Source organism: Accipiter gentilis, chromosome 3 (assembly GCF_929443795.1).
Source record: "Accipiter gentilis chromosome 3, bAccGen1.1, whole genome shotgun sequence".
NCBI classification, from domain to species: domain Eukaryota; kingdom Metazoa; phylum Chordata; class Aves; order Accipitriformes; family Accipitridae; genus Astur; species Astur gentilis.
The window spans coordinates 19736287-19760808 of record NC_064882.1 but is presented as its reverse complement, the minus strand read 5'-3'; the positions used below and the strand labels follow the sequence as shown (position 1 = coordinate 19760808).

The window sequence follows — 24522 nt, the reverse complement described above, 5'->3', positions numbered from 1 at the left end:
CAGGTGACCCGCCTAGTGGATGAGGGAAAGGCTGTGGATGTTATCTTCCTTGACTTCAGCAAGGCCTTTGACACTGTCTCTCATGGCATACTCCTTGAGAAGCTGGCAGCTTATGGCTTAGACAAGTGTACTTTTTGCTAGGTAAAAAACTGGCTGGATGGATGAGCCCAGAGGGTTGTGGTGAATGGAGTTAAATCCAATTGGTGGCCAGTCACAAGTGGTGTTCCCCAGGGCTCAATATTGGGGCCAGTTCTGTTTCATATCTTTATCAATGATCTGGACGAGAGGATCGAGTGCACCCTCAGTAAGTTTGCAACTGACCCCCAGTTGGGCAGGAGTGTTGATCTGCTCGAGGGTAGGAAGGCTCTACAGAGGGATCTGGACAGGCTGGATCAATGGGCCAAGTGCCAGGTCCTGCATTTGGGTCACAACAACCCCATGCAGCACTACAGGCTTGGGGAGGAGTGGCTGGAAAGCTGCCCGGCAGAGAAAGACCTGGGGGTGTTCGTCAACAGCCAGCTGAATATGAGCCGGCAGTGTGCCCAGGTGGCCAAGAAGGCCAACGGCATCCTGGCCTGTATCAGAAACAGTGTGGCCATCAGGAGCAGGGAGGTGGTTGTTCCCCTGTACTGGGCACTGGTGAGGCTGCACCTCGAGTCCTGTGTTCAGTTTTGGGCCCCTCACCACAGGAAAGACATTGAGGTGCTGGAGCGTGTCCAGAGAAGGGCAACCAAGCTGGTGAGGGGCCTGGAGCACAAGTGTTATGAGGAGCGGCTGAGGAACTGGGGTTGTTTAGCCTGGAGAAGAGGAGGCTGAGGGGAGACCTTATCGCTCTCTATAACCATCTGAAATGAGGTTGTAGTGAGGTGAGTGCTGGTCTCTTCTGTCAGGTGGCTGGAGATAGGATGAGGGAAATTGCCTCAAATTGTGCCAGGCGAGGTTTAGATTGGACATTAGGAAAAATTTCTTTACTGAAAGGGTTGTCTAAGCATTGAAACAGGCTGCCCAGGGAAGTGGTGAACTCACCATCCCTGGAGGCATTCAAAAAGCGCGTAGACAAGGCACGTCAGGACATGGTTTAGTGGGCATGGTTGATGGTTGGACTCGATGGTCTTAAAGGTCTTTTCCAACCTAAATGATTCTATGATTCTATGGAGTCATGAATCAAACTTGGAATGCATACAATTTTCAGATCTGAAGTATTTTTACAATTGTTTTGGTTTGAATAATGAAGCTCTTATAGAAACTGTTTAGTGTACTCATATGGTTATATGTTTAACTGAGCTGGCCATCTTTTATACAAGCAATCAAATTCATGGTAAATTTTAAAATACTACATTTGTTAAGAAACATACATAGCTTGTAAGCTGTCCTTCTTTAATAAAATATGAAGAATTTAACATAAATGCTTTCTCTAACTGTTCTGTTCCAGATGAGACAGTCTTCACTGGGTAGGATGCCTATTAAATCGCTTGAGGAAATCAGGCAGATGTTCCAGAGACTGTCAGTCCGGAGACTAAGTTCCTCCCCACTTCCAAGTGTAAAAGAGTCATCATCTGAAAGCCCCAATAGTTTTGTGAGCAAACTGTCTATTTTCAGAATGAAACTGGCTTCACCTGCCTTGGATGGAGCTGCTCAAAGGGCTGCGGAGCGTCACAATACTGACAGCCCAGAAGATTCCTGGGTGCCTCAGGAACTAGATACGGTGAATGTAGCTGCTGGCTGTGAACACAATAGTGCTGTGTCATCTATTGAATTGTCTCCCTTATCTAAACTATGTTATGAAGCTGAGAGTCCAGATGAAGCTGCCTTGGTTCATGCTGCTAGGGCTTATAAATGTATTTTACAGTCTAGGACTCCAGATCAAGTAACTGTGGACTTTGCAGGTCTGGGATCTTTAACATTTCAGCTTTTGCACATCCTCCCTTTTGATTCAGTGCGGAAAAGGATGTCAGTGGTGGTTCGGCATCCCGTCTCCAACAAAGTGCTGGTGTACACAAAAGGTGCAGACTCAGTCATGATGGATTTGTTGAGAACTGCATCTGAAGGTATGTATAGAACTTCTAATTCTTTGCTCACCTTTGTCATTCTTCAGAACAGTTGAACAGATGGCTTGATTCATGAGAAGAGACAAGTAACCAAGCAGAACTATTATATGTGAATAGTTCCTTATAGGGAACCCAGAAAGATAGTATTGCTTGTCACCCTAGATATGGTTTTGCTGGTATGGAAATTGAGAAGAGGGAAGCAGCTGTTATTCAGAGGATTTAGTGGTGTCTAAGCAGACCCTTTGGAGCCAACTGAAGTGTTTCCAGTTATAAAGTAAGGTCATGTACTTGAATAGTTGGCTTCTGCTACACAGTGAGAGATGTTTATTAAAATGAGATACTTTCTAGCCTTTACCTGTGTTAGTGTTTCTGACCTATTGGAGAGAGGTATCGCTGGCAGATGTCACCTATCAATGCTTTTTGAGATTTTTTTTTTCCCTTCAACTACTGACTATTTCTGTGTTTCTAGGTGTAATAATAATATCTGTAAAGTTGTGGGGTGCCTCCTGCTGGCCCCTGTTGTTTGGGGGTAAATGTATTTTGAATCTGCCACAGGAGGGCTGCACCATGTTTTTTAAGCACTAACTGTTCATAGACAGTAGCGAACAGTCATTGATTTTTCACTGAAGGCAGTAAAGAGAAAGTATTATCTATGTATCTTAGAAATAAATACCTAAATATATTTAAGTTCAGAAGATGTTCCAAGGAGATTTTTTTATAGTTTGGAAAGTAACATAAAGGAATTATTTTTAAAGGCTTGCTTTCTGCAAAAGGGAGTTTGGTTTGTATGTTCCATGGCTGGCTGGTCTCAGTGAGGAAGAGGGATATTTCCAGTTCCAAGGGTGGATTTTAACTCACCCAACATTAGCCATCTAAAGTCTAGACAAAAAGCTTCTGTAGGCCATGGTGCAGAAGCAGTACCTCCAAAATCTGTCGTCTTACTAGGGGGGTAATTTTATGTCTGGAGGTGCCTCTCCTTACTTTGATTCTCAAGTTAAACTTGGATCCTAACCTCTACGTGTCCAAAGTTAGGTGGGTTGAATGCCTGTCCAACTAGTCCATCCCTTAACAGTTATTTTTAAATAAGCTTTTCTGCAACTGCCCTTTTAGCTCCCTCCCACTAGACTAGTGAAAGTAAAGCTGCTTGGGTGTCTGTGGCCCAGTTCATTTTAGAAAATCAATTTATTTTAGGAAAACAATTTGATATACTAGTGGCATCCAAAGATGTATCAGTACCAGATGTGTTCCCTCTCACTGCTTGCGCAGACTGGCGCAGTGCATGCTCACTGTAGGTATAGCCACAGTACATTGTGCAAACATGAAGATACGTTCATAGTTAAAATAAAACCTGTTAACATTTTGGTATTTTTAAAACGTATTTAGACCTTCAAAATTTTCTGCTACAGTTAGCCTAAGGGTGCATATTTAATTTGCTTTCTCTGCTTTTTGTGTGATAGTAGGTACTAATAATTCAGAAATGGAACAAAAGAAGATTAAAGAGAGAACTCAGAAGCATTTGGATGACTATGCCAGAAGAGGACTGCGCACTCTGTGTATTGCTAAGAAGGTATTCCTTTTATTATATATTTTTAAGAATGTTTACAGTCTGTGACCAGCCTGAGTGGTATCAACAGTGGAGTAGACATCACCACTTCTGAACAGATGCTTCTGTTGCGACATTTTGTTTATCCTTAGGTTCTTTCAGTAAGTTGACCCAAATAAATTCTTGACTTCCATTAGATTGCCATAGTTGCTGTCAGTTCAGGATGCCAAGCAGCTTAGTAGCCTAATTCTAAAACACAGGTTGTCAAATAGCCTGATTTTTCTTCAAGAGTCCTGAGCAGGTCTGCTTGTGTGAAACTTACCCTGGTTGGAATTACAGACACAGAAAACAAATTAAGTCAGACCTGTTTTATTGGGTTTCACAAACAGTTTGCAGTGTTACAAGCTCTGGATGCAAAACTTAAGTGATGTTTTGAGATTCCATTTTAAATTCAAAGCTGCTCAGAAATAAAATTCCATAGGGATTGAAACAGGCAAGAAACCTCTTTACAAAGGCTTATGGAAAGTGAAAGTACATGCTGTGTAGCTGTACAGTCATCAAGCTGTATACAGCTGTGCAGTGATACTGTGGCTGTGTCAATGCTGCAATTAAAGAGTGGTAGGGAGAGTATACTACGCTTACTGGCCTGCCTACCTTCCATCTAAATGGAAATCTGTCAGGCAGCTCCAGGAACCTGCAGGGTGCTGGTGACTAATCTGGCTTGTGAAGCCTGGCAAAGTAATCTAACACTATGAACATCGTACTAATTCCATGGACATGTTGGGGCACATAAGTAATGCACTGCCAGGGTCTGTGCTTCTAGGTTCAGTGTGTGGACAGCAGAAGTAACTGTGAGGACACTTTTAAGGCGCCTTTGAAAACACAGTGTAGATACATGCTGTATGTCTTCTCTCCCTCTGTAGGTGATGAGTGATGCAGAATATGCAGAGTGGTTAAATCATCATTTTTTAGCGGAAACCAGTATTGACAATAGGGAGGCACTGCTGCTTGAATCTGCCGTCAGGCTTGAGACCGAACTAACTTTGCTTGGTAGGTAGAAAATGCTGTAACTCCCAGGAAACTGCTTATGATGTTTATAATTGGAATTTACCTGCAGAGAGCTGTGCTAAACTCAGTTTGTGTAACACACAGCTTCCTACAGATCTAGAATTTATTGTAACTCCTGAATTTTCATAAATCTTGCTGGTAAGTTTGTACTAGTTGTAAAACACACTGAAGACAGCTAGTGCTCTTCTGTTGTTTGTAAAGTTTTACTGATTTTTTTTTTTTCCTTTTTTTTGGGTTTCTTTTTTTGTGCTCACTAGAGTTTTTAAGTGTTATCATAACAAGCACATGAAATGATAATAAAAAATCACAAGCCTGCCTGGGCAAACGTTCACAGGGATCCCACTTCTGGGCATGTTTTCCATCACTGTTGCATTTGTGGCACAGCAGGTATGCTTGTGCTATGTCCTCCTGTAATAACGTGTAGGTAAGAAGTGAGGCATGCTTCTGCAGGAGCCAATCCTCTGACGGTCATTCAGCTGTGCAGAAATGGGGAGGCCAAAACAAAATGAAAAATGTTTGGTGTAGATGTGTAAAAGGTAAACTGCAGGCAGTCTGGAATAATAGTTCTAGAGGACTGCCCAGCAAATAACATTTGGAAAACAAAGTGCAAACACCTGGCTGTGGTGGTAAAGGCAGCTCATGCTAGAAGCTGAAGAGAGGCAGATCCTATTGTGTGAAAAAGTGTTGCTTCCCTCATTTTGTGCCACATCTGCTCAGGGCAAATGCCATAAACCTTGATACTAAAAGGAATTCTGGGATTGCTGGCATGTTTCTCGAGAGAAGCCGTAGCAGTGCTGCTAGCTGCTGTAGTTTTAAGGGATGATGTGCTATACAGGTACCCTTTTGCACTAGAGTCAGCAGAGGGAAGTCTAGTTGCTGTGGAGACCTGCTGTCCTGCTGGCCAAGGCACTTTTTTGTCTTGTGTCTCTGGTGGGACAGTAAACAATATGGGTTGGCCCTAACATTAAAGGGTAAGTGGCTTCATACTGCCAAGGTGCTTGCTTTCAGTACCTTTCTTAGCTTAGTTACCCCTGCCTGGGACATATATACATTGTGATCTGCAGGGTAGAACTACTTATAGCACTTCTCATTCTTCTCTGAGCCTTCCTTTGCTTTCTTAATAAACCTTACCTGGTGTAGCTGCAGCTATTACTCTGACTGTCCTCTTAGGACTGAGGAACAAAGACTTTGTCCTCAAAGAACAACAAGCAAAAATTCAAATCATCTCAGTATTGCCAGGATCATGGAGGACAGCATTGGTTTGTAGTCCACTGCATAGGCAGGTATGAAATTGATATGGCTATATATAAAGCCTTGGGCCTGTATTTGAATGGAAATCTATTTCTGGAAAGAATAGTCCTAATGTGCAGTACTTAACTAAGCACAGATTTGGATCTCAGCAGTATATGTATTGAAGCTGGCTTCTGTTGGATTATGAAGTGATCAAGTACCTCGGAAGGGGAGTGTTAAGTGTATAGAGTGACCAAGTTAAAACAACATTTTCCTCTCTTCCTACAACGCGTGGCAGTGTCTCAAAGAAGCTTGCATCAAATAGATCCCAGCATCTTCCTTCCTGCCTCTTTTGTTGGCTTGCATCAAAACGCAGGCAGAGTGCAGAGCAAGGACCTGGATGTTTTTGTTCTCCCAGTGACCAGGGGCCATGAGCTGTGTGCCCTGTTGGCAGTTACTTACTGAAGAAATTGCAGTAGCATAGGAAATTTGCCAGTCCTTTTGGCTCTTATCCATCCCCATATGACAGTCAGTGCTTTATGCACAAATTGCTGGCTAGAGTCATGCACTAGAATCATGCTAGGAGGGAAAACTTTGCTTTGAATTTTATTGTTTGTTTTTCAGAATGAACCTAGCTGCAACTGGCTGAAGTTTCTTTCTGAGAAACTTTCTTAGCCTGAGAATCTCACAAGCCAAACCATGTCTCCTGGTTATGATTTAGTACCCTTTGTATTGTGAAAAAGCCATGAAAATGTCCTGTACTGTAGTAAGTCACTGGCACTGCAGCTTTTCAGAGATGGTTCTGCTTCATGCTGATGTTGTGTTGCCTTACTATTACCAGAACAGAAGGTTTTGTAAGCTGGTTTTAGGGACATAGGTCTGCCTGCTGTGCACACCAGAAAAGAGGGTATCTCTGTTAAAGTCTCTGTATTTTTTTGCTGAAAGTGTTTCTATAACCACTAAGGGATGTGTGTTAGAGCCAGTGCTTCCTCCCTGTGGGGGAGTATGTCAAGGTTGGCAGTGTGGGCAGGAGGATGGGCAAAACAGAGTTCAGTGCTATGATTTGAAAAGACCTGGGACAGGAGGTACCGCAGCGATGAGTGGTTGAGAAACCTGATGATGAATGGCAGGTCTTTGCAGCAGTGTGCAAAAATATGATATAAGAAGAGGGGATTTTGGTGTGAAAAAGGTGAGGGCTTGGGACAACAGGTACAGAGAATTCCGCCTGGAGCAGAGTTGATAAGAGAAGTGGACCTTGAGATAGGAAGCATTGAGGTGATACATGAAAGAAGGTTTGGGGTATTCTGAGGTAGGAGGGAGTGAGAATATTGGTGTATATTTGTCATGAGAAGCTTGGTGGTCTGTGTCCCACAGCCACTATGGGATGAAACAACTGTGAGAATGAGAAAAGTTGGCTTAAAAGGGTCTTGTGAAGAATTGAAGGCCCCCGAGGCTGTAATGAGGTGTTGTCTTTAACCCCAGCCAGCAACTAAGTACCACACAGCTGCTGGCTCACTCCTCCCTGCTCCCAATGGGATGGGGAGGAGAATTGGAAAAAAAAGTAAAATTTGTGGGTTGAGATAAGAACAGTTTAGTAACTAAAATAATAATAATAATAGTAATGAAAAGGAACATAACAAAAAGAGAGAGAAATAAAACCCAAGAAAAGGCAAGTGATGCACAGTGCAGTTGCTCACCACCCATTGACTGATGCCTGAGCAGTGATCTGCCCCTCCTGGCCGACTCCCCCCAGTTTATATACTGAGCATGATGTTCTATGCTATGGAATAGCCCTTTGGCTAGTTTGGGTCAGCTGTCCTGGCCATGCTCCGTCCCAGCTTCTCATGCGCCTCCTCGCTGGCAGAGCACAAAAAATCCTTAACTTAGGATAAGCGCTACTTAGCAACAACTAAAACATCGGTGTGTTATCAGCATTATTCTCACACTAAATCCAAAACACAGCACTGTACCAGATACTAAGAAGAAAATTAACTATCCCAGCTGAAACCAGGACATGAGGGTATGTGTCAACAATGTCACATGTGAGGGGCTCTGGGACAGAAAGATGTGGAAGGGAGGAATTCCCAAGCATGTCCCAGTAGGGTGTCTGTTTTGGGATGTGTCTACACACAGAGGACCATCTTGTTCTGTCACTCTTGCAGCGTTTTGGTTTTGGAAATACAGCAGCACTAATCCTTCTGCTTGTCTCAATTAAGGTGCCACTGGCATTGAAGATCGCCTGCAGGAGGGTGTTCCAGACACAATACAGGCGTTACGGAAAGCGGGAATAAAAATATGGATGCTGACAGGTGACAAGAGAGAGACAGCTGTCAACATTGCCTATGCTTGTAAACTTCTGGAACCAGATGACAGAATCTTCACTCTCAAATCACAGAGTAGGGTGAGTGGAAAACTACACTTTTCTTCAAAAAAAAATTTTTTTTTCTCTGCTGAAAAATTCAGTCAGGCTATATCACAGGGCAATATAGAAAAATAAAATGATCTCTGCTTTCCCAACCAACCAAAGACAGCATGATTTATTGGAGGATGAAAATACTGGAAAACTGACAGTTTGTTTCCTTGCAGGTCAAATATGAAATCCTTTATGTGTATGTAACATATGTTTCTTTATTTACAGTCCCTAAATAATGATTAATTATTTTAATTGAATAGACTGCTTAATTTCTCTTTGTGGTAGGTGTGAGGTGTCGCAACCCAGACTGGACAGACCAGGAAGTGGTGTTTAATTCAAAATTCCCTCAGGCTAAATGAAGGTGAAATGACACCAAACGATCAGTTACAGATTATATTTATGACAGAAGCAAACTGAACTGAGGAGGCGTGGTAGTAGGTGGCGGGGTTTCTCACAACAGGAATTGGCATAAGACTACTTCTGTAAACCATGTAACCATATACATCGATTCAAGGAGTAAGGAGATCCCTCCCGTTGAGTCCCGCGGTTCAGAGCAGACCCCCTCACTTTCCAGACTCCTCCTCAGAGAAGAGCCCAGGGGCAGCTGGATCTACTCTTCGTCTCAGACTTGGTTAATGGTTTATATCTTGAAATGGATGAGGTATAGGGATTGTGGAAAAGGAAAGAGAGAAGAAGACAGAGAGAGAAAAAAGGAAGAGACAAAGATTTCACCGGTCCTAGGTCCAGCATTGGTTCAGTCAACCGAGAGGTCCAGTCAGCCAAGGGGTCCAGTTCCGGTGGGCTTGCGTGCCTGGGGCTTCAGTTTGTGTCCTTTTATCATCCTTGCCCCCTCTTCGGGCAGGCACCCAAACAGGTTAATGAGCAGTTTGTGAGCCTTTGGGCTTGGGGGTCATTTGTGGAGTAACTTCTCCTTCCCTGCAAACATGGCCATTGTTTGATCTTTGTATCAGAACAGCTCGTCAGAACAGGGAGCTGCGCACCCTGCAACACGCCCTCCCTCTCCTGTTGCTGACATCTGAGGTGATGGGCTTTTCACCTGGGTTCCTTGCTGTGTAGGGTTTGTCTTTAGGTGGAACTTGCCCCACCACAATGTTTGAGACATTAACTCTTTCAGTCTCTCACAGACAGAAAAGGACTTAACTGCAAGGTTCAAGCAAATGATTTATTTGAACTTCACTTACAGACTTAACACGCCACTATTGCAGGTTTTATAGATACAATGGAGGAATGCACTATTGCAATTTTTTAAGGCAAGAGTAGTACATTATTACAACAACAAGCGGTTCACAGACAACCACAACTGCATTTACAAACTTAAAGCATAAACAATATTCACTTACCCCTCCAGGTAAGGGTTCTCAATCCCAGGGAAGTTACCTTGACCGGCATCCCGATCAAGGGGGGGAAGGGTTTCTTTCACAAGCCAACTGCATAGTTAGAGAAGTGACTCCCCCCCCATTTCCAACCTGAATCTTAGAGTTTTTATCCCCTTACTTGTGGAATGGTGTGTATGACTATGTCTGAGTGGATTATGATATATGCCTAAATGGACTATGTATATCTGAGTGGAGTTTCCCCTTATCTTTCCTTTGTTGGTCTGTGATTGTTTGAATACATAACGTCGTCATTTGAAACTGAAGCTGAAACCCTCCAGGTTTTGGTTTTTTTTTTACCTTGCTTCCTCAGGCAACTGAATAGTGGTTGGATTGAGACGCAGGGCATACTATTTGTTAAGGGATTTCAAGGCTCAGTTCATGTTTTGGTTCTTTGAATGGCACAGCCACTGCCCACTTTAGTTTATCAGACAACCCAGGGCTAAGCTATCTACACAGCTCCCCGTGAGTGGTCTCAGCAGAGACACAGGGCCTCAAGGCAATCCAAGGCTGGGTTGCTTTTGTAACCCCCATGAGTCGCCTGTGTGCACTAGACATGGTAAAACTTGTTTGTGAACTATGAGCTGGGCAATCCACACAGTAGGTTGGAGAGTTGACATGCTTCACATGTTATTAGAGATTTCAAATGGCTGTAAGTTACAGCATATTAGTAATGTAAGAATTATTGTTATGCAAATTCTATTGAATTCAGTTTTGTGCTGCTTTGTGTGGTATATTCCCTCAGCCCTGCTTGCCTTGCATAAATGTACAAAGAGTTGTCACATTAAAGTACATTGCACACTATTCAAGAAAACTAATCTGCCAACAATTTTGTCAGAGAAAAAGCCCACCTTCTCCCCACCACTCAGTAATTGAGTCATGTGATAAAGAGTGGTTAAAAATGCTGCTGGTTTGGGTGGCAGGTTTAATACTACTTGATTGTTATGTCTTCTTGTGGATGCTTATAACCAGCTGTTTTTCAAATCTTGATTTTAATCAATTTTGGGTTTCTTAAGAGAGACATTACTAACTGTAGTTGGTAAAGCCAACGTATGATATGTCTCTCCTCAGAGGAAAGCCATGAAATCTGGGACTTCTCTAAAGGACTGGAGGATTTTTCTAGGACCTTTCCTTTTTATTTCTGCTTATATGTTGCTTTAGAAATTCAATTTGTATCTGCCGTAGAAGATTGTGTGGCAAGTGGTAACTCTGGGGAAAATAAAGTGAAAAAGAAAGGATTTTTAGTCCAGTTGTAGTTGAGAAAAGCTTGAGGTTTGATTTTTGCTAACACTTTTTTCTTCCTTTTTTCCTACTGGTGAACAAGTGTCTTACTTAACAGTGAGAACTGAGCCCCTTTTGCAGAAGTGCTCATCCTCCCTCTAACGGGGCTTTGAAATAAAAAATAGACAGGATTTGATACTGTTGCATTTTGAAGTAAAATAATGAGAAGATTTAAGAATATGTATTTTCTTTTATATAGCACATGCATGACACATATTGATACCAAGAATCTTTTGGGCATCTTATATTGATTCTGACAAGATAAAAAATTCCACAAGGCCAGTTCTTCAGTAATTCATTGCAGTTCATCTATAATCTGATTTGAAATGCACTTTTGGCTTTGCATGCCAGACAAAAGAAACGTAGAGAGCAAAAGTCTTCTATAAAAGCTGCATTTATATTACAGAATCCTTAATGGTTGTTTCTTCTGCTAGTCTGTGAACATTTTCTGATTTGCTTCAGTTTTTTCCCTTCTAGTACAATACCCAAGCCAATCTACTTAAGCAAAGTTAAATCACAGGCCCTTTTATTAACAACAGACTGCATCCTTTGTGATTTTAAAGGGTTATTCAGCCTCATGTTTGAGCCTTTCTGGATTCAAGTGAAAATGCTACACAAGGGCAGCATCTGGCCTTTTCTCCATATGTATTTTATAAATTGAAAAGTGAGCCAGAACACAAGCAGTATTTAAGAAGTTGCCTTTCTCTTGTCTTTAATTAGGATGCCTGTGCCTTGGTGATGAGCAAAATTTTAGAAGGGATCCAGAAGAATACTTCTGCCAGCAAAAGAAACAGTCAGAAACTTGGGAGTGTTTCTGCAAGTCCCTCCACCCAAGCTCCAGGGTTCAGTGCAGGCCTGGTTATTGATGGAAGGACTTTAGAGCATGTCCTTCATGACAGCCTACAGAGTATTTTCTTGGAACTCACAGAAAAATGTCGGGCTGTAGTCTGCTGCCAAGCCACACCACTGCAGAAGAGTATCGTGGTCAGACTGGTGCGAAATAAGCTAAAGGCAATGACATTAGCTGTAGGTGAGTCCTGTGGTTATCGTCTCTGAAAAGAAGTAGAAGCCTGTTTCTTCTCGTCTATATTTTTGTTAATTTCTGACACAAAATTTACTTTACAAGGAAGATAATCCTTTGAATCATAGTGGTCTCTGGCAGAAAATGTTAGTCTTCTGAACTAGCAAATCTAGTCCATAAACTTATTCATGGTGATGTAAAGCAACAAGAGCAGCAGTCAGGCACAGTGTTATGTAACATGTCCAAAGGAGCAAGTAAGGGGATTTTCTTTGTCATTCTCCATCACAACCCTCCAAAATAGGGAGGGATAGGGGAGATGACTCACTGTGATTTCAAACACCCATATTTTCTATTGCAGCATACCAACTAAATTCTGACAAAAGGAGCAGCTAATATCCATTTGGAGAATATAGCTCGGTTCAGTCAGGCCTTCCAGTTATTAATCTTGCTTTCTGTAGGATTTTTCATAGGCTGCACTGCTGGCCATAAAAATGTTTTTTCTCTGAACTCTCTGGTGTTCTTGTATATTTGTCTTTTCCTGCCACCTCCATGGCGATGAGATAGCCGGCAAAGCTGCCTCCAGTTTGCATTCCAAATAAAAGAGGTTAGTTTTGGTTTTTTCCTCTTTTCTTTTTTCTGTAGGTGATGGTGCCAATGATGTCAGTATGATCCAGGTGGCTGACACTGGTGTGGGAATATCAGGCCAAGAAGGCATGCAGGTAGTGTATACAAAGACAGCTGCAAATGACATCAGACTCCATTTTAAATTGGTTCAGAGTTTACTCTGGAGGCCCAGTGGCTCCACAGTCCATTACCATACACAGGCAAGAGTTTGCAGCCTGAGCTGACACCCAGGCCTCAGCACTCTTGCAGGAGCGCTTGGAAGCTGAATGCTGCAGGAGTTCAAACTCCAAACAACAGAGCTTGCTGCCTGTCACCATACTCCCTGTTACTCATGTCCTGCCAGGAAACAAGTAGCCTAACCATCAGTCATGTCTGTGCAGTTGTGTGATAATAATAGACAGCCATGTTCCTGCCTATGTTGTTTTGGACTGAGCTGTGTGTGTTAGTGTAAAACATTGTATGGAGGGGGCTCAGATCTGAGTGAGGGTAAGACTGTAAGAACTATGTATAAAAAAAATCATAAAATAAGAATTTCCAGCAGCAGTTAAGTTGCTCACTTGGCAGTACCTGAAGCTTATCTTTAACAGTTTGGATACTAACATGTCCTTTCCTTCATGTGTGTTGCAGGCTGTGATGGCAAGTGACTTTGCAATCTCTCAGTTTAGACACCTCAAGAAGCTGCTGCTTGTCCATGGTCACTGGTGTTACACCAGACTTACCAACATGGTGCTTTACTTCTTCTACAAGAATGTGGTATGTAGCTGTCCCATCCCAGGGAAATCACAGTTTACATATTTGAGAGCACTGAAGGGTTTAATGGGGCTTCATATTCTTCTTTAGTTTCTATTGTGAATGGGTTCAAAAAGACACAAAAAGCATATGTCAAACAATTCAGTTTCCCATTTATGTCTGCAGAGACATATAGTTTCAAAGTGTGGCATGAACTCCACAGCATTTATACTTAATTTCCCACAGATTACTGTAACCAGACCTAAGATCTGCCTGTTTTCCTCCTGGCTTTTAAAACATTTGTCCACAGGTAACATTTTGTCATGTCATCTTTGACTTTTCAGGCCTATGTGAACCTCCTGTTCTGGTACCAGTTCTTCTGTGGGTTTTCAGGCACATCAATGACTGACTATTGGATCTTGATTCTTTTCAATCTCCTTTTTACATCGGTGCCACCCATCGTTTATGGTGTCTTGGACAAAGATGCGCCTGCGGAGATACTCATGCAGCTCCCACAGCTGTACATGACGAGCCAGAAATCTGTGGTAGGTTACAGAATTCTTGCCTGAAGCTAATTGAAATGGTCAGCTTTTAAGCCATTTCTGTGTTTCTTTCCTTCATGGTTCACATCAGGCAAACTTGAAGCTTAAAACCACTTTCTCTATTAGAGAAATAGGCCTTTCTCTATACGCCTGTGCACAAATAAAAGCTGTTTTTTCAAAAGTTTTTTTTTTAGGTTCTTTTCAGCCATACACCCAATCTTATCAGACATTTAGATGATAAGAGAAATTAAGGACTTCAGGTGAAACAATGTGCTAGATAAACATCGTTACCAGCATGTTCACTTCATTTACTGCCTCAGCTGTCAACATACTTCCTCAAAATGGGTTTCTCTTGAGCATCTGGGTTTAACTTTTGAAGATAAGGGCACTAGATACTGGTTTTTCACTGTCATATAAGGGTCTCAGCTGCAAAGTAATGAGGAATGGACAAGAACCAGAGCAGATTCCTTTCAAATAATCCTCAAGAAAGTTCTGTCATTCAGGGTTCTTTTCCCCTTACGGGTATGTTCTGGAATGTGCTGGTGGCACTTTTCTCCCATCTGAAAACACTATACGTCATATCTGCTCTATAAGTAAATTCTGTCCAAACATTGAGCACAGAAAGCCACAGGGAGTAGGGGTTAGTTTCTGAATCAAAATTACATAAATCAGTAAGCTTTTTCCTGGTTTCTGCTTTGCTTAGCATGAATTCTAGCATAATTTTAACTTTAACTTTTTTGTTTGTTTAACACTTAATTAAAATAATATTTTTATTATAGCAATTGAAGGCAGTGACATACTGAGCCCGGGACAGAATAGATTCTAGTAGCCCAGAGAGAGGAAACACTGAGCATATGAGTCATCTAAGCCTCACCATTTTCTTTATGATCATAGCCTTTCAATAACAGATTTGACATTAGGAAGCATTTCATTACAGAGAGGGTTGTCAAGCACTGGAACAGGCTTCCTAGAGAGGTTGTCGATGCCCCAAGCTTGTCAGTGTTTAAGAGGCATTTGGACAATGCCCTTAACAACATGCTTTAACATTTGGTCAGCCCTGAATTGGTCAGGCAGTTGGACTAGATGATCATTTTAGGTCCCTCCCAACTGAAATATTCTATTCTGTTTTGTTTTGTTCTATTCTAAAAAATACTATTAACAAAAATGAGCTACAATATGTTGTGTACTAGTTGTGCAGTCTCATCTGTATAAACTGACAGAAGTCTAGGTCTGGTTTAGAAGGGAAAGAAGGATATACAGTGAGGGGAAAATTTGTTTTGTTTGTTCGTGGACTTTACATTTCTTTTTACATACCGGTAAATATTTTATGTTGCTTGGTTTATGATATTTTTTCTAAACTAAGTACTCTTTTGATACCAATCTGAGCCTCTGTAGACTGGCTGGAGCAGGTCTGCGCTTTGTCAGTCACAGAGACTTTTGAATAAGTAAAGGTTACAAGGCCTCAGGATTCTGCCCTTTATTTTGATCTTCAGGATATGTACAGTGATCTGAGCTGAGATGAAGATTTTGAGGCAACATAATCAGAATTACTGCATTACACAATAGTTTTTCTCCTTCCTCCCTTTTTTTTTTTCCCTTTTTATCAGAGTTTTTCCTCTTTTGTCTAGTATAGCATTGCCTTGATCTGTGGTTGGAGTTATTAAGTAGTATACCATTTCCTTTCTTGCATGGAAGCACACTGAAATAATTGTTTTGAATTAAGTGCAGTACAGAAGAAAGAGAAATGCTTTAAAAGATGTAGTATCACAATATTGCACCATGACATCACAAGTGCACAGCTCTGTATAAGCTATAAAAATGGACAGTAACTTGGATTCATCTTCAGTAATTTAAAGCACTTCCCTGACAGACAAATAAGAACGTAAGTTTCCTACACCACCTCCACAGAGCCATTCACTTCTTGAAAGGGCTGAATGGCTTTTTGGAGAAACCCATCTCTCTCCAGTACTTGTAGAGGAAGTCCTAGGTGACTAGACTGCTCACCTGTGTGTCTCAATTTAGTGCCTAAAGGAATGGGATCTATCTGAGCCAGGGCACATGCAACTGGTTTTATAAGCGGTTGAGCTGTCATAGCAGTTTGCTGCCACTGAGTTAGGAAGGCTTGTTCCTTCTCCTCTTCTCCCTTCTTTTCTTCCCATTCCCTGTTTTCACCCACAGTTAAACTACCTTCTTTGTGCCAGCTGGCTTGTCCCATCCTGATTATTCCAGGAGCTGATTTCACTCACTAAAACAGCAACATGCTACTCCAGCAGAAAAGTGAATTGATTTCTCACACTCTAGTGGGTTAAGTTAGCTCACAGTGGAGTCCAGTCTGCACAGATGAGTCAACCAGAACAAATTAAGAGGCAGAAGCACGTGTACCAAAAAGAAGGGAGTGGAGATAGAAGAAAGGGAGACGTGGCATTCAGTGATGGTAAGCTGCTAGGCTAATTCACTGTCCCCTAGCCCTTTCCCTTTCTTAGTACTCAGTTAGGTAAGGCTCTGGTAGGACTGTTCAGGCAGAAGCAGCTGTAAGATCAGAGTTCCTAGATCTGGCTGCTGATTTAAATACTAACAGTTAAGTACATGTGTGGAGTGAGCTCTTTATTCTTATTATCATAACACACAAAAGATGCCTCTTCATTGGGAAACTAACTGGAATTACTTCTGCAGATAATCTTTCTCCAAATCCAAATTAATACTAATTAGGGATGCAGCAATTTGTTCAATTTGTTTCAATGGCATTATCTTTTTTTCTTTCAGGCTTACTTGCCTTCACCTTTCTGGATAACGTTGCTGGATGCTTTTTACCAAAGTCTCGTTTGCTTTTTTGTGCCTTACTTTGTAAGTGCTGGGTATGAAATACATTTATATATTTTGACATACTAAAAACCCAGGCAAATTAGAGAATAAAATGAAGTGCTTGATTTTACTTCCTCATATATAAATGTGTACTAACAGGATCATCATTGGAATGGAGCGGAACTGTGTGCATGCAAATATGTATGGTATTGAAACTGTTCATGCCATTTTGTGTATTAGGACTATACATAAAGAATATATTACGCTGACCAGTGTCTTCCTTTACAGACTTACTGTGGCTCAGACATAGACATTTTTTCTTTTGGAAACCCTATAAACACGGCAGCGCTCTTCATAATACTGTTTCACCTTCTCATTGAGTGCAAGTCTGTGGTGAGTACTTTGTTTCCAAAAGAGTATATTCCTAACAGAGTATGTGCATACAGCTTTCATTAAAATTAAATGGAAGAAAGAGCTTCATATACAAAACAGAGTAAGTATAAAAAGGCCAAAATCTAAATATTTTATGTCACCATGTGAGCTCTCCTGCTGCAGCTGTCATTGGAGCCAATAGAATTACTCATATGACTAAAATTAACAAAATTTGGCCTCAGAATTATTTGTAAATATCAAAAGGATCCTGCTTCATTAGGATATGGTGGTTTGGGGGATGTCAGTTTAGTTTTGCAAATGGTAAAACCAACCAGTGATCTACTGAGCCTTCGTTAGTTCCCAAAGCTTGTATCTCAAAGACAACAATGTGAACTGTTGATTTTGATTGCTTGGAACTGATGATCTGCTCTGTGGCCAGGATAAACAATTCAGAGGTATATTTTGGTGCCAGAACTAGAGAACCGATACGCTACAGAAATGCTATTCCAGTTTTTAATTAAGTCTGGGCAAGCTAAAGCATTAGCTTGGATAAATTTACAGCCCTTACAAGGGTAATACTTGGTTATTTTTTTATCATTTTAAAGAAAATAAAATAATATTTACAGTAGACGGACACAGATTAATGGGTTTTATTTTTTTTTCTGTCTTTTTTTGAAAAATATTTTTTAGGATTTTTTCATAATGGATGAAATTTCAAGTTGTGATTCAGTCTTTTCATTGTTCTTTTGGGAGCATGGCAGCAGTGATAAAAATGTCTTTATTGAGACTATATGGGTAGCATGTGTGTATCCATGCTCTGAATAGGAAAACATTACTTAAACAGATTTTATTTGGCATTTTTTAATATCGGCAAGCTGTCAGACCAGTGACAGTGTTGTTTCCATAGTAACTATTATAGCCATTTAGGTATAAAATTACAGAAACAGTTAATCAATGTCTCAAGCAAAATGTGTAAGGGTGGTGTCATATGAAGATCTTGCCTCCATTTGCTTGAGAAGGCTTTCTCTGTTGCCAGTGGATGAGGTGGTCATAAAAAATGTCGTTCACACAGGAATCAAAAGCTATGCATTTAGTACAATAAAAAAAAAAAAAAAAATGGCTGGGTTACCTATGAACTGTAGGAAGAAGGCGCCATTCTTCCTGGAAGAGTGTGTGCATGTTCATAAATGCATGTGTACACACATACAGTTGTTACAGGTCTTTCTGTTTACAGCTTAAATCTCATTTCTTTCCTTTTTTGAATTACAGACTTGGATACATACAGTAGTTATAGTTGGCAGCATCCTGTCATACTTCATCTTCACTCTGGCTTTTGGGGCAATCTGTAAAACCCACAACCCCCCATCAAATCCTTATTGGATCATGGAAAAGCATATGACAGACCCAGTATTTTACTTAGTTTGCCTCCTGACTACTTGTGTTGCTCTGCTACCCAGGTGCGTTTCTGTTTAATAATTGCAGATTACTGTTGTTAGCAAAATTAGTTTTCTTGGAGTCAGTGATGCTGTAAATCTCTCTAGATAGAGGTCTTCCTTGCCCCATGACCCCCAGTGTAAAGAAAATTTTACACATGTGAGGACAGCTCTTTAGTGACATGTTCTCAAAGTAAATTTCAGTAAATAAAAAATTCCTTTTGTGATTTATATTACATTAAAATTTTTATATTATATTAAATATTGTCTTTGGAGGGAAAAAACCAGTAATCTCTGTAACCACAGAATTTATAATTTATATACAAATCAGTTAAATTAGTGATCAAAGTTGAACATGTACTATATGTAGAAGTACTGTGCTTAGTCTGTGATTATTTGTGAAACCATTTTCCGTTTGAAATTTATGTCATAAATATATATATAAGAATATTTAGAATGAAGAATGCATGCACAAGCTTCTTTGTGGGGTGGAAGCACACTGATTAGATTTACAAAGGGTCCTGAGTTGTGTTTTTATCGTGCCTAATGTTTAAGTGTTTTGCCTCACTGAAGAAGTGCTAACTCTCAAGTTCAATAACTCATTCACCCTGGAAAGGCAGGAGTGTTGGGTGGAGGTCCTGGACACCAGCACGCTGAGCAGTGAGACAACTGAGTGAGCCAACAGAGAAAAACTGTGTAAAAACCAGTGAAAGTGACTTCATCAAACTCTCAGCCTAGCTCTATTTAGTAGCCACAGCCATCTTTCTTTCACTGGCTGAACATGAAATCAAGTCTGCAGCCTATTAGCGAAGTGCCTCCAGTGCTCATTTACTCATTCTGCTGCTGTTACATCTCTTTCTTTCCCTCTTATATAATTTCAGAAAGAGTGGGACCTGAAACTGAATTGCACAGACAGATACCGAGAGAAGTGTTGAGGAGACGAACTGCTGTTTCCTCCTCACCTGACATAATTTTATATCATTAGGCACAGTCTGAGCACACTTTCTGGATCAAGTGCTGCAGTACAGGCTGCATGAGTTGGCAATGCCACCAATAGGAAAGCTGGCAGAGCTGTGGCTGTAGGTGCCTGCAATCGCCACCAAGTATTTGAGTCCCCTTTGAACGCGTCCCGATCTGTGTCTTAAGCATAACAGTCAGGGTTTTGCTGCACTCACTGGAGATCATAACTGGTAGCTGTGGTTCATACTTCAATTCAGCAGGACAAACCGTGAGGTGCAAGCAACATGTATGCTCTTCCCTCCCCATCCCTGCTCTCAGCTTGCCATCACATGGTGACAGCAGAGCCTTTTCTTTCACACACAGTAGATCTTCCTTGCACAACAAATAAATTGATAAATGCTGTTCTGGGACCTTTTGGTAAGGCTGTAGAGAGCCTAGGTAGAAGAAAGCTTGCAGCTTGGTGACTGCTTCCAGCGTACAGGTGTTCAGTTTTGAAGATGACAGTGTTTTTCATGGTGAATTAAATGCAAAGTATTTAGCCTTACCAGTGAAATTCTTTTGAGTCTTTTGCACTCTCCCTGTGCCAATACCTCAGAAGATTTATAGCTGTTGTGGCTAATTGAAGCTTTTCCACTTCAGTGATTTGAAGCAGACGTGCCTATTACGGAACCGCTGCTGTCACACATACGGTTTTTTCTCCTTGCTTACTTCTGATGTAATCCTTTGTAAGGCGCTGAAAAGCCACCACTCCGCAGGGACTGTGAAGCTAAAGGGTGCTCTACACCTAGCCTGAGGGAGTGAGATTGGGGCTTTCACTGGAGTTTTTAAGGAGCAGCTCTCCTACAGAGGGACAGATGTTGGATGCCCTGTTGACTGAAAATTCACTGCAAAAATCTACGATTAAAACTTTTGCCCAACCTAAGTTGCCAGTTAAGTCAGTTCTAATATGAATTATTCCTAGAGTTTAATTCTGGAACATCATTTGTACTCCATATTCCTCTTACTGCATGTGATGCTTGCTTTCTTTGGCCTTTGCTTTCATGTTCTTTCTTGCTTCTGGTGAATTCTCTGGCTCCTGCAAAAGTTAAGAATTTTAGAATGATTCTCTGCCTACTCTTCCCAGCTTTCCAGGGCTGTATTAGTGCTATATTATCAGTACAAAACAGCAGTGATAAACAGCTTCTCACTTGGAAGCATGAATTTTTCTAGGCCTAATTTTTTCCACAATATCTCTTAACTCCTTATATCTGCACTGAAGTGCCCGGGAAACTCTAAACTGTGCACTGATTTTGATGCCTTTTTTCTGAGGCCTGACACTATATGCAGAAAGCTCCACTTTCAGTGTAGTTGGGACCCTGGCCCTTCATTGAAGTTGCAAGTGTGCATTGCTACAGCAACTAGTCTGTGGGAGAACCGTGTTCAGGACAGAAAAATGGAAGTACCTGATATCAATATCTGTCTTTGAAAATGCCAGTTTTAAAACATGTTCTGGTGCACTTGCTGGCCTTACAGTTCACAAAACGGCACCTGCAAAAACTGTTTCAGAGGCTGCTGCAGCCTCAGGGTTACTTGAATGGTGTTTGGTTTCCTTCAGTGTTCCTGGAAACAGTCTTGAGTCTGCTTCTAAACAGCTTATTTGAAACTGTTTATTTTGTAGATATTTGTTGAGAGTTCTCCAAGGAACATTGTTTCTGTCTCCGGTCTTGAGAGCCAAGCACCTTGACAGACTGACCCCCAAGGAGCAGAGGGAAGCAATTAAGAGATGGAAAGATGACTGCATTGTAAACTGTAGAGTGGAGTTCCAGGCTACTTCTGGGTCTTCCAGCTCAGCCACAGGTGCTGTATCAGACGAAGAAAGTATTGCCAGTGTTTTGCCAACATCTACAGCACCTCTTCAGGCCTGTTCAAGACATGGGTTAGTAGAGGACACCTCCTTCTTACCAGACATTCAGGATGAGTCTGGGACTACAAATGGCTTGAACTCTGAAAAAAACGTATTTCTGAATTCAGCAAAGGAAACTAATTCAGACACGTTTGGCAGTAATAACTCATGTGCCAAAGTCTCTATGTGTGCTTCTGAAGAGGGCAGCAGTGCTGTTTCTCTAGCACACAAAGCAGGTTTGAATTCTGTTTTATGTGAAGAAGATGCTTTAATGCATTTTACAAAGTCGGAATGTTGTTTAAAACCCAAGAGTAGTAACTGCTGATTTATGCTGCATTGTGGTTTTATTTTTTTCAGCCAAGGAAGATGATGCATACATTTCCTTACAGGCTTTTTTGTTTATAAAGCTTTTCAGTAATTTCTTAAGAGGTTCAAGATCTAAATGGCTGGGTTGTTTTTTATATTTTTTACACAGTAGACTTTGCATAGTGCTTTTTTCTTGTATACAACACTGCCTAATACCCCATGGTGTTATGGACAGGACATTGCATGAATATGGATTTGCAGGATCCAGTTCAGGTAAGCCAACCTCATCCCTCGTACTGCTGTCCTAAAATCCTAGCATTCCCTGGGATTCACCACTTGCTGAAGTAAGCAGAAGGGGTGGGATGTAGTGTTACCTGGCTTGTTGCAAGACTCCTCCGGTATGTGTGTACAGTAGTTGTTTTAACCATTGTGGTCCAGTTTGTTCACCAGGCTATTGCATGGGCCATCTCAGTGCTGGCCAAACACAATTTTAACCATCAGAAGAGCGGGCCAGATGAGACATATGTGTTACATGTCTCCCTCACCTTCCTCTTCCACAAAAAGCAAATCCTAGTGCAGCCTTCTGTTCTCCACGACAGTTCATCCTCCTGCCACATCCGTCCTTTTTGTCTCCATGTGCCATTTCGTGTCATTCGCCACTGACTGGACTTATCTACCCCCTCACCCAACTCAAATGCTGAGTTTTCGCTAAACTCTACCTCATGCCTCCACTGCAAAATTGTCTGCCAGTGGCAGTGGGTAGCTCCAGTCTGTCTTCAGGTCTTCTATTAATAGCAGCTTCTAGCTGATGACATTACTCTTCTTCACTCTCAGGTATTTTTACATTCCTCCAGACTTTTATAATAAACAGCTTAAGTATCTCTAAAGGCTGCTCAGAAGAAGGTATAACCTATTGCATGTCCCAGATTTGAGATCTGTTGCTCATCTATCTTGGAGATGTCCTGCCTCTGCCAGTTTCCTGCTGCTCTGCACACTGCACAAAAGCTGGCTGAGGTGCATGTGGCTATGCTTCTGGCTTCCAGACTGTCTAAAATATTGCCTCCTTTTTACTTCCCTCTCCAAAAAGTTACATGGTCAATTTATGGAGGATCTTAGGAAATTGTTTGTATCCACTAGCACCTGTTGAAATAAACAGTTTCCTCAAACTGTAGCTGCTAATGAATTAATCAGTATTGAGCCCATGGGTTTTTTTGGTTCTTTCTCTTTCTAAGACTTTCTGTTTTCAAATTGCCAAGATTTGTGTGTTTATTTTTAGGCACCATGTTTGGGGCAAGGGCTCTGCTTTTTAATTGAACCGTGAGCTTTCCATGTCAATGATCAACATTACATATTCCACATCTTTTAAGATCTCTGAAAGAATTTAAACAAACGCTGTGAGGTCTGAGAGGCTGCTATGCAGGGCAGATATTGAGGGCATGCTAAGTTCATCCAAATGCAGGTCACCACACGTTACCAAAAGTTTAAAACGGTTCTGTTTTTGAAAGGTAGAATGTAATTAGGGCTGACTCCATCCCTAGTGTTAGTGAGGAGAAAAATATCCTTTTTGTTTAGCCTGTAGAAGAAAAACAGTGGAAGGAGCCAGTGATGACAGCCATTTCTGCAAATATTTTTTTCTAATTTGGTTCAACAGATGACAATATTTTGGGGACGTTCTAACATAAGGTTAGTGGGGACCTTTGAAGTGATGGCAGACATTCAAATTCTAAAAGATCATGTTGAGCATGTTGGTTTACAGTTACAATTTTCAGATGTTTGTCTGTAGCATCCTTCTTGCTGCAGGGGCACCTTGCCAGGAGTAGACTCCAGGTGTCCCGATTGGAACATCTCAGCTTTCTGTACATGCCATGGGAACTGCAAGGTGTCCAAGAAGAAGATGCAAAACGCCCAGCAGGTTGTGCAGGGAGATTAGGTGGTACAAGGGCAGAATCATACACGAACAGACTTGCTGCAACCCAGTGAAGTCATCTGCTCTGCTCCGCAGCCCAAGGCAGGCTTGGCTTTACCCTTATCATTCCCAGCAGATGTTCTCCTGCTGTAAACAGCTCCAGAGAAGCTGGCCAGGCCAGTGCTTTCCTGCCCTCAAAGTCAAATATTGGTTTTGTTTCTATTGTCTTACCTGATTGTTTCTTTTGCACCTTAAATCTATGGGCTCTCTTCACTTGCGGTCACAGAGAAGAGATTATTCTGTTCTATGGTTCTATGACTGAGGTGCGTTGAGCTCTCATGGAGGAGCTCTGGGACTTGCTGTGGTGACCTCAGGGAGTGCAGGGCTCAGTTCTCTCCCCTTCCTGTAACTGTAAAGGACTTTAGGGAGCAACAGTGGTCTGTGACCTGCCCTCCTGTTGCTCTGCTGCAGGAGCAGAACTTAGCAGCAGATTTGGTAAGTAGCAGCTGATCATTTAGTCTCAGGAGTTCACATGTGTATCACACAAAAGCTGTAAGCATTCAGAGCAAGATTTTCCAAAATCTTCTGTGACTGTAAGCTGTGGCATCAAAATAACTACACAAAGAAACATGAGCGGCAGTCACCTGCTAGACCTGGGGCCAGCTGCATGCCTCTGGGACACTTAAATTGCTGTTACGTGGCTTTTTATGAGCCTTGTCACCCCACTAGTCACTGCTTAGTGTGGTGAGGCTTTCAGGATGGATTCTTAAATTGGATGAAGGATTATTTCATCTGCATCTCAGAAGTGCCAGGCCTGTGGGTTGCCTTGAAACTTCAGGTCCTTTTAAAAGTTCCTCTGTGCTGAGATTATAAGTACTTTTGAAGTGGTACGATTTTATTTTTTTCTTGTTGTGTTGTTTCACTGATGGTGTGTGTTGCTTAAAATTGTCCACTAGAGGTTGTGTTCT

At 41.5% G+C, this 24522-nt stretch overlaps 1 protein-coding gene across 3 annotated transcripts in view; it reads left to right on the top strand.

Moving 5' to 3' along the window:
* ATP10D (ATPase phospholipid transporting 10D (putative)) overlaps window positions 1-22819 on the top strand; it is a 69066-nt gene extending 46247 nt beyond the window's left edge. Inside the window, exons 12-23 of one of the 3 annotated variants that reach the window (XM_049793718.1) lie at window positions 1433-2048; window positions 3509-3615; window positions 4515-4641; window positions 8106-8290; window positions 11698-12007; window positions 12641-12717; window positions 13250-13375; window positions 13696-13896; window positions 16657-16737; window positions 16984-17088; window positions 18337-18524; window positions 21118-22819. In XM_049793718.1, coding sequence (XP_049649675.1) covers window positions 1433-2048; window positions 3509-3615; window positions 4515-4641; window positions 8106-8290; window positions 11698-12007; window positions 12641-12717; window positions 13250-13375; window positions 13696-13896; window positions 16657-16737; window positions 16984-17088; window positions 18337-18524; window positions 21118-21667 — 2673 coding nt within the window. In that variant the 3' untranslated portion in view covers window positions 21668-22819. Of the gene's footprint in view, window positions 1-1432; window positions 2049-3505; window positions 3616-4514; window positions 4642-8105; window positions 8291-11697; window positions 12008-12640; window positions 12718-13249; window positions 13376-13695; window positions 13897-16656; window positions 16738-16983; window positions 17089-18336; window positions 18525-21117 lie in introns of all 3 variants that reach the window. The other 2 variants (XM_049793709.1, XM_049793719.1) reach the window with 2 other exon arrangements.
* Window positions 22820-24522: the final 1703 nt, after the last annotated feature.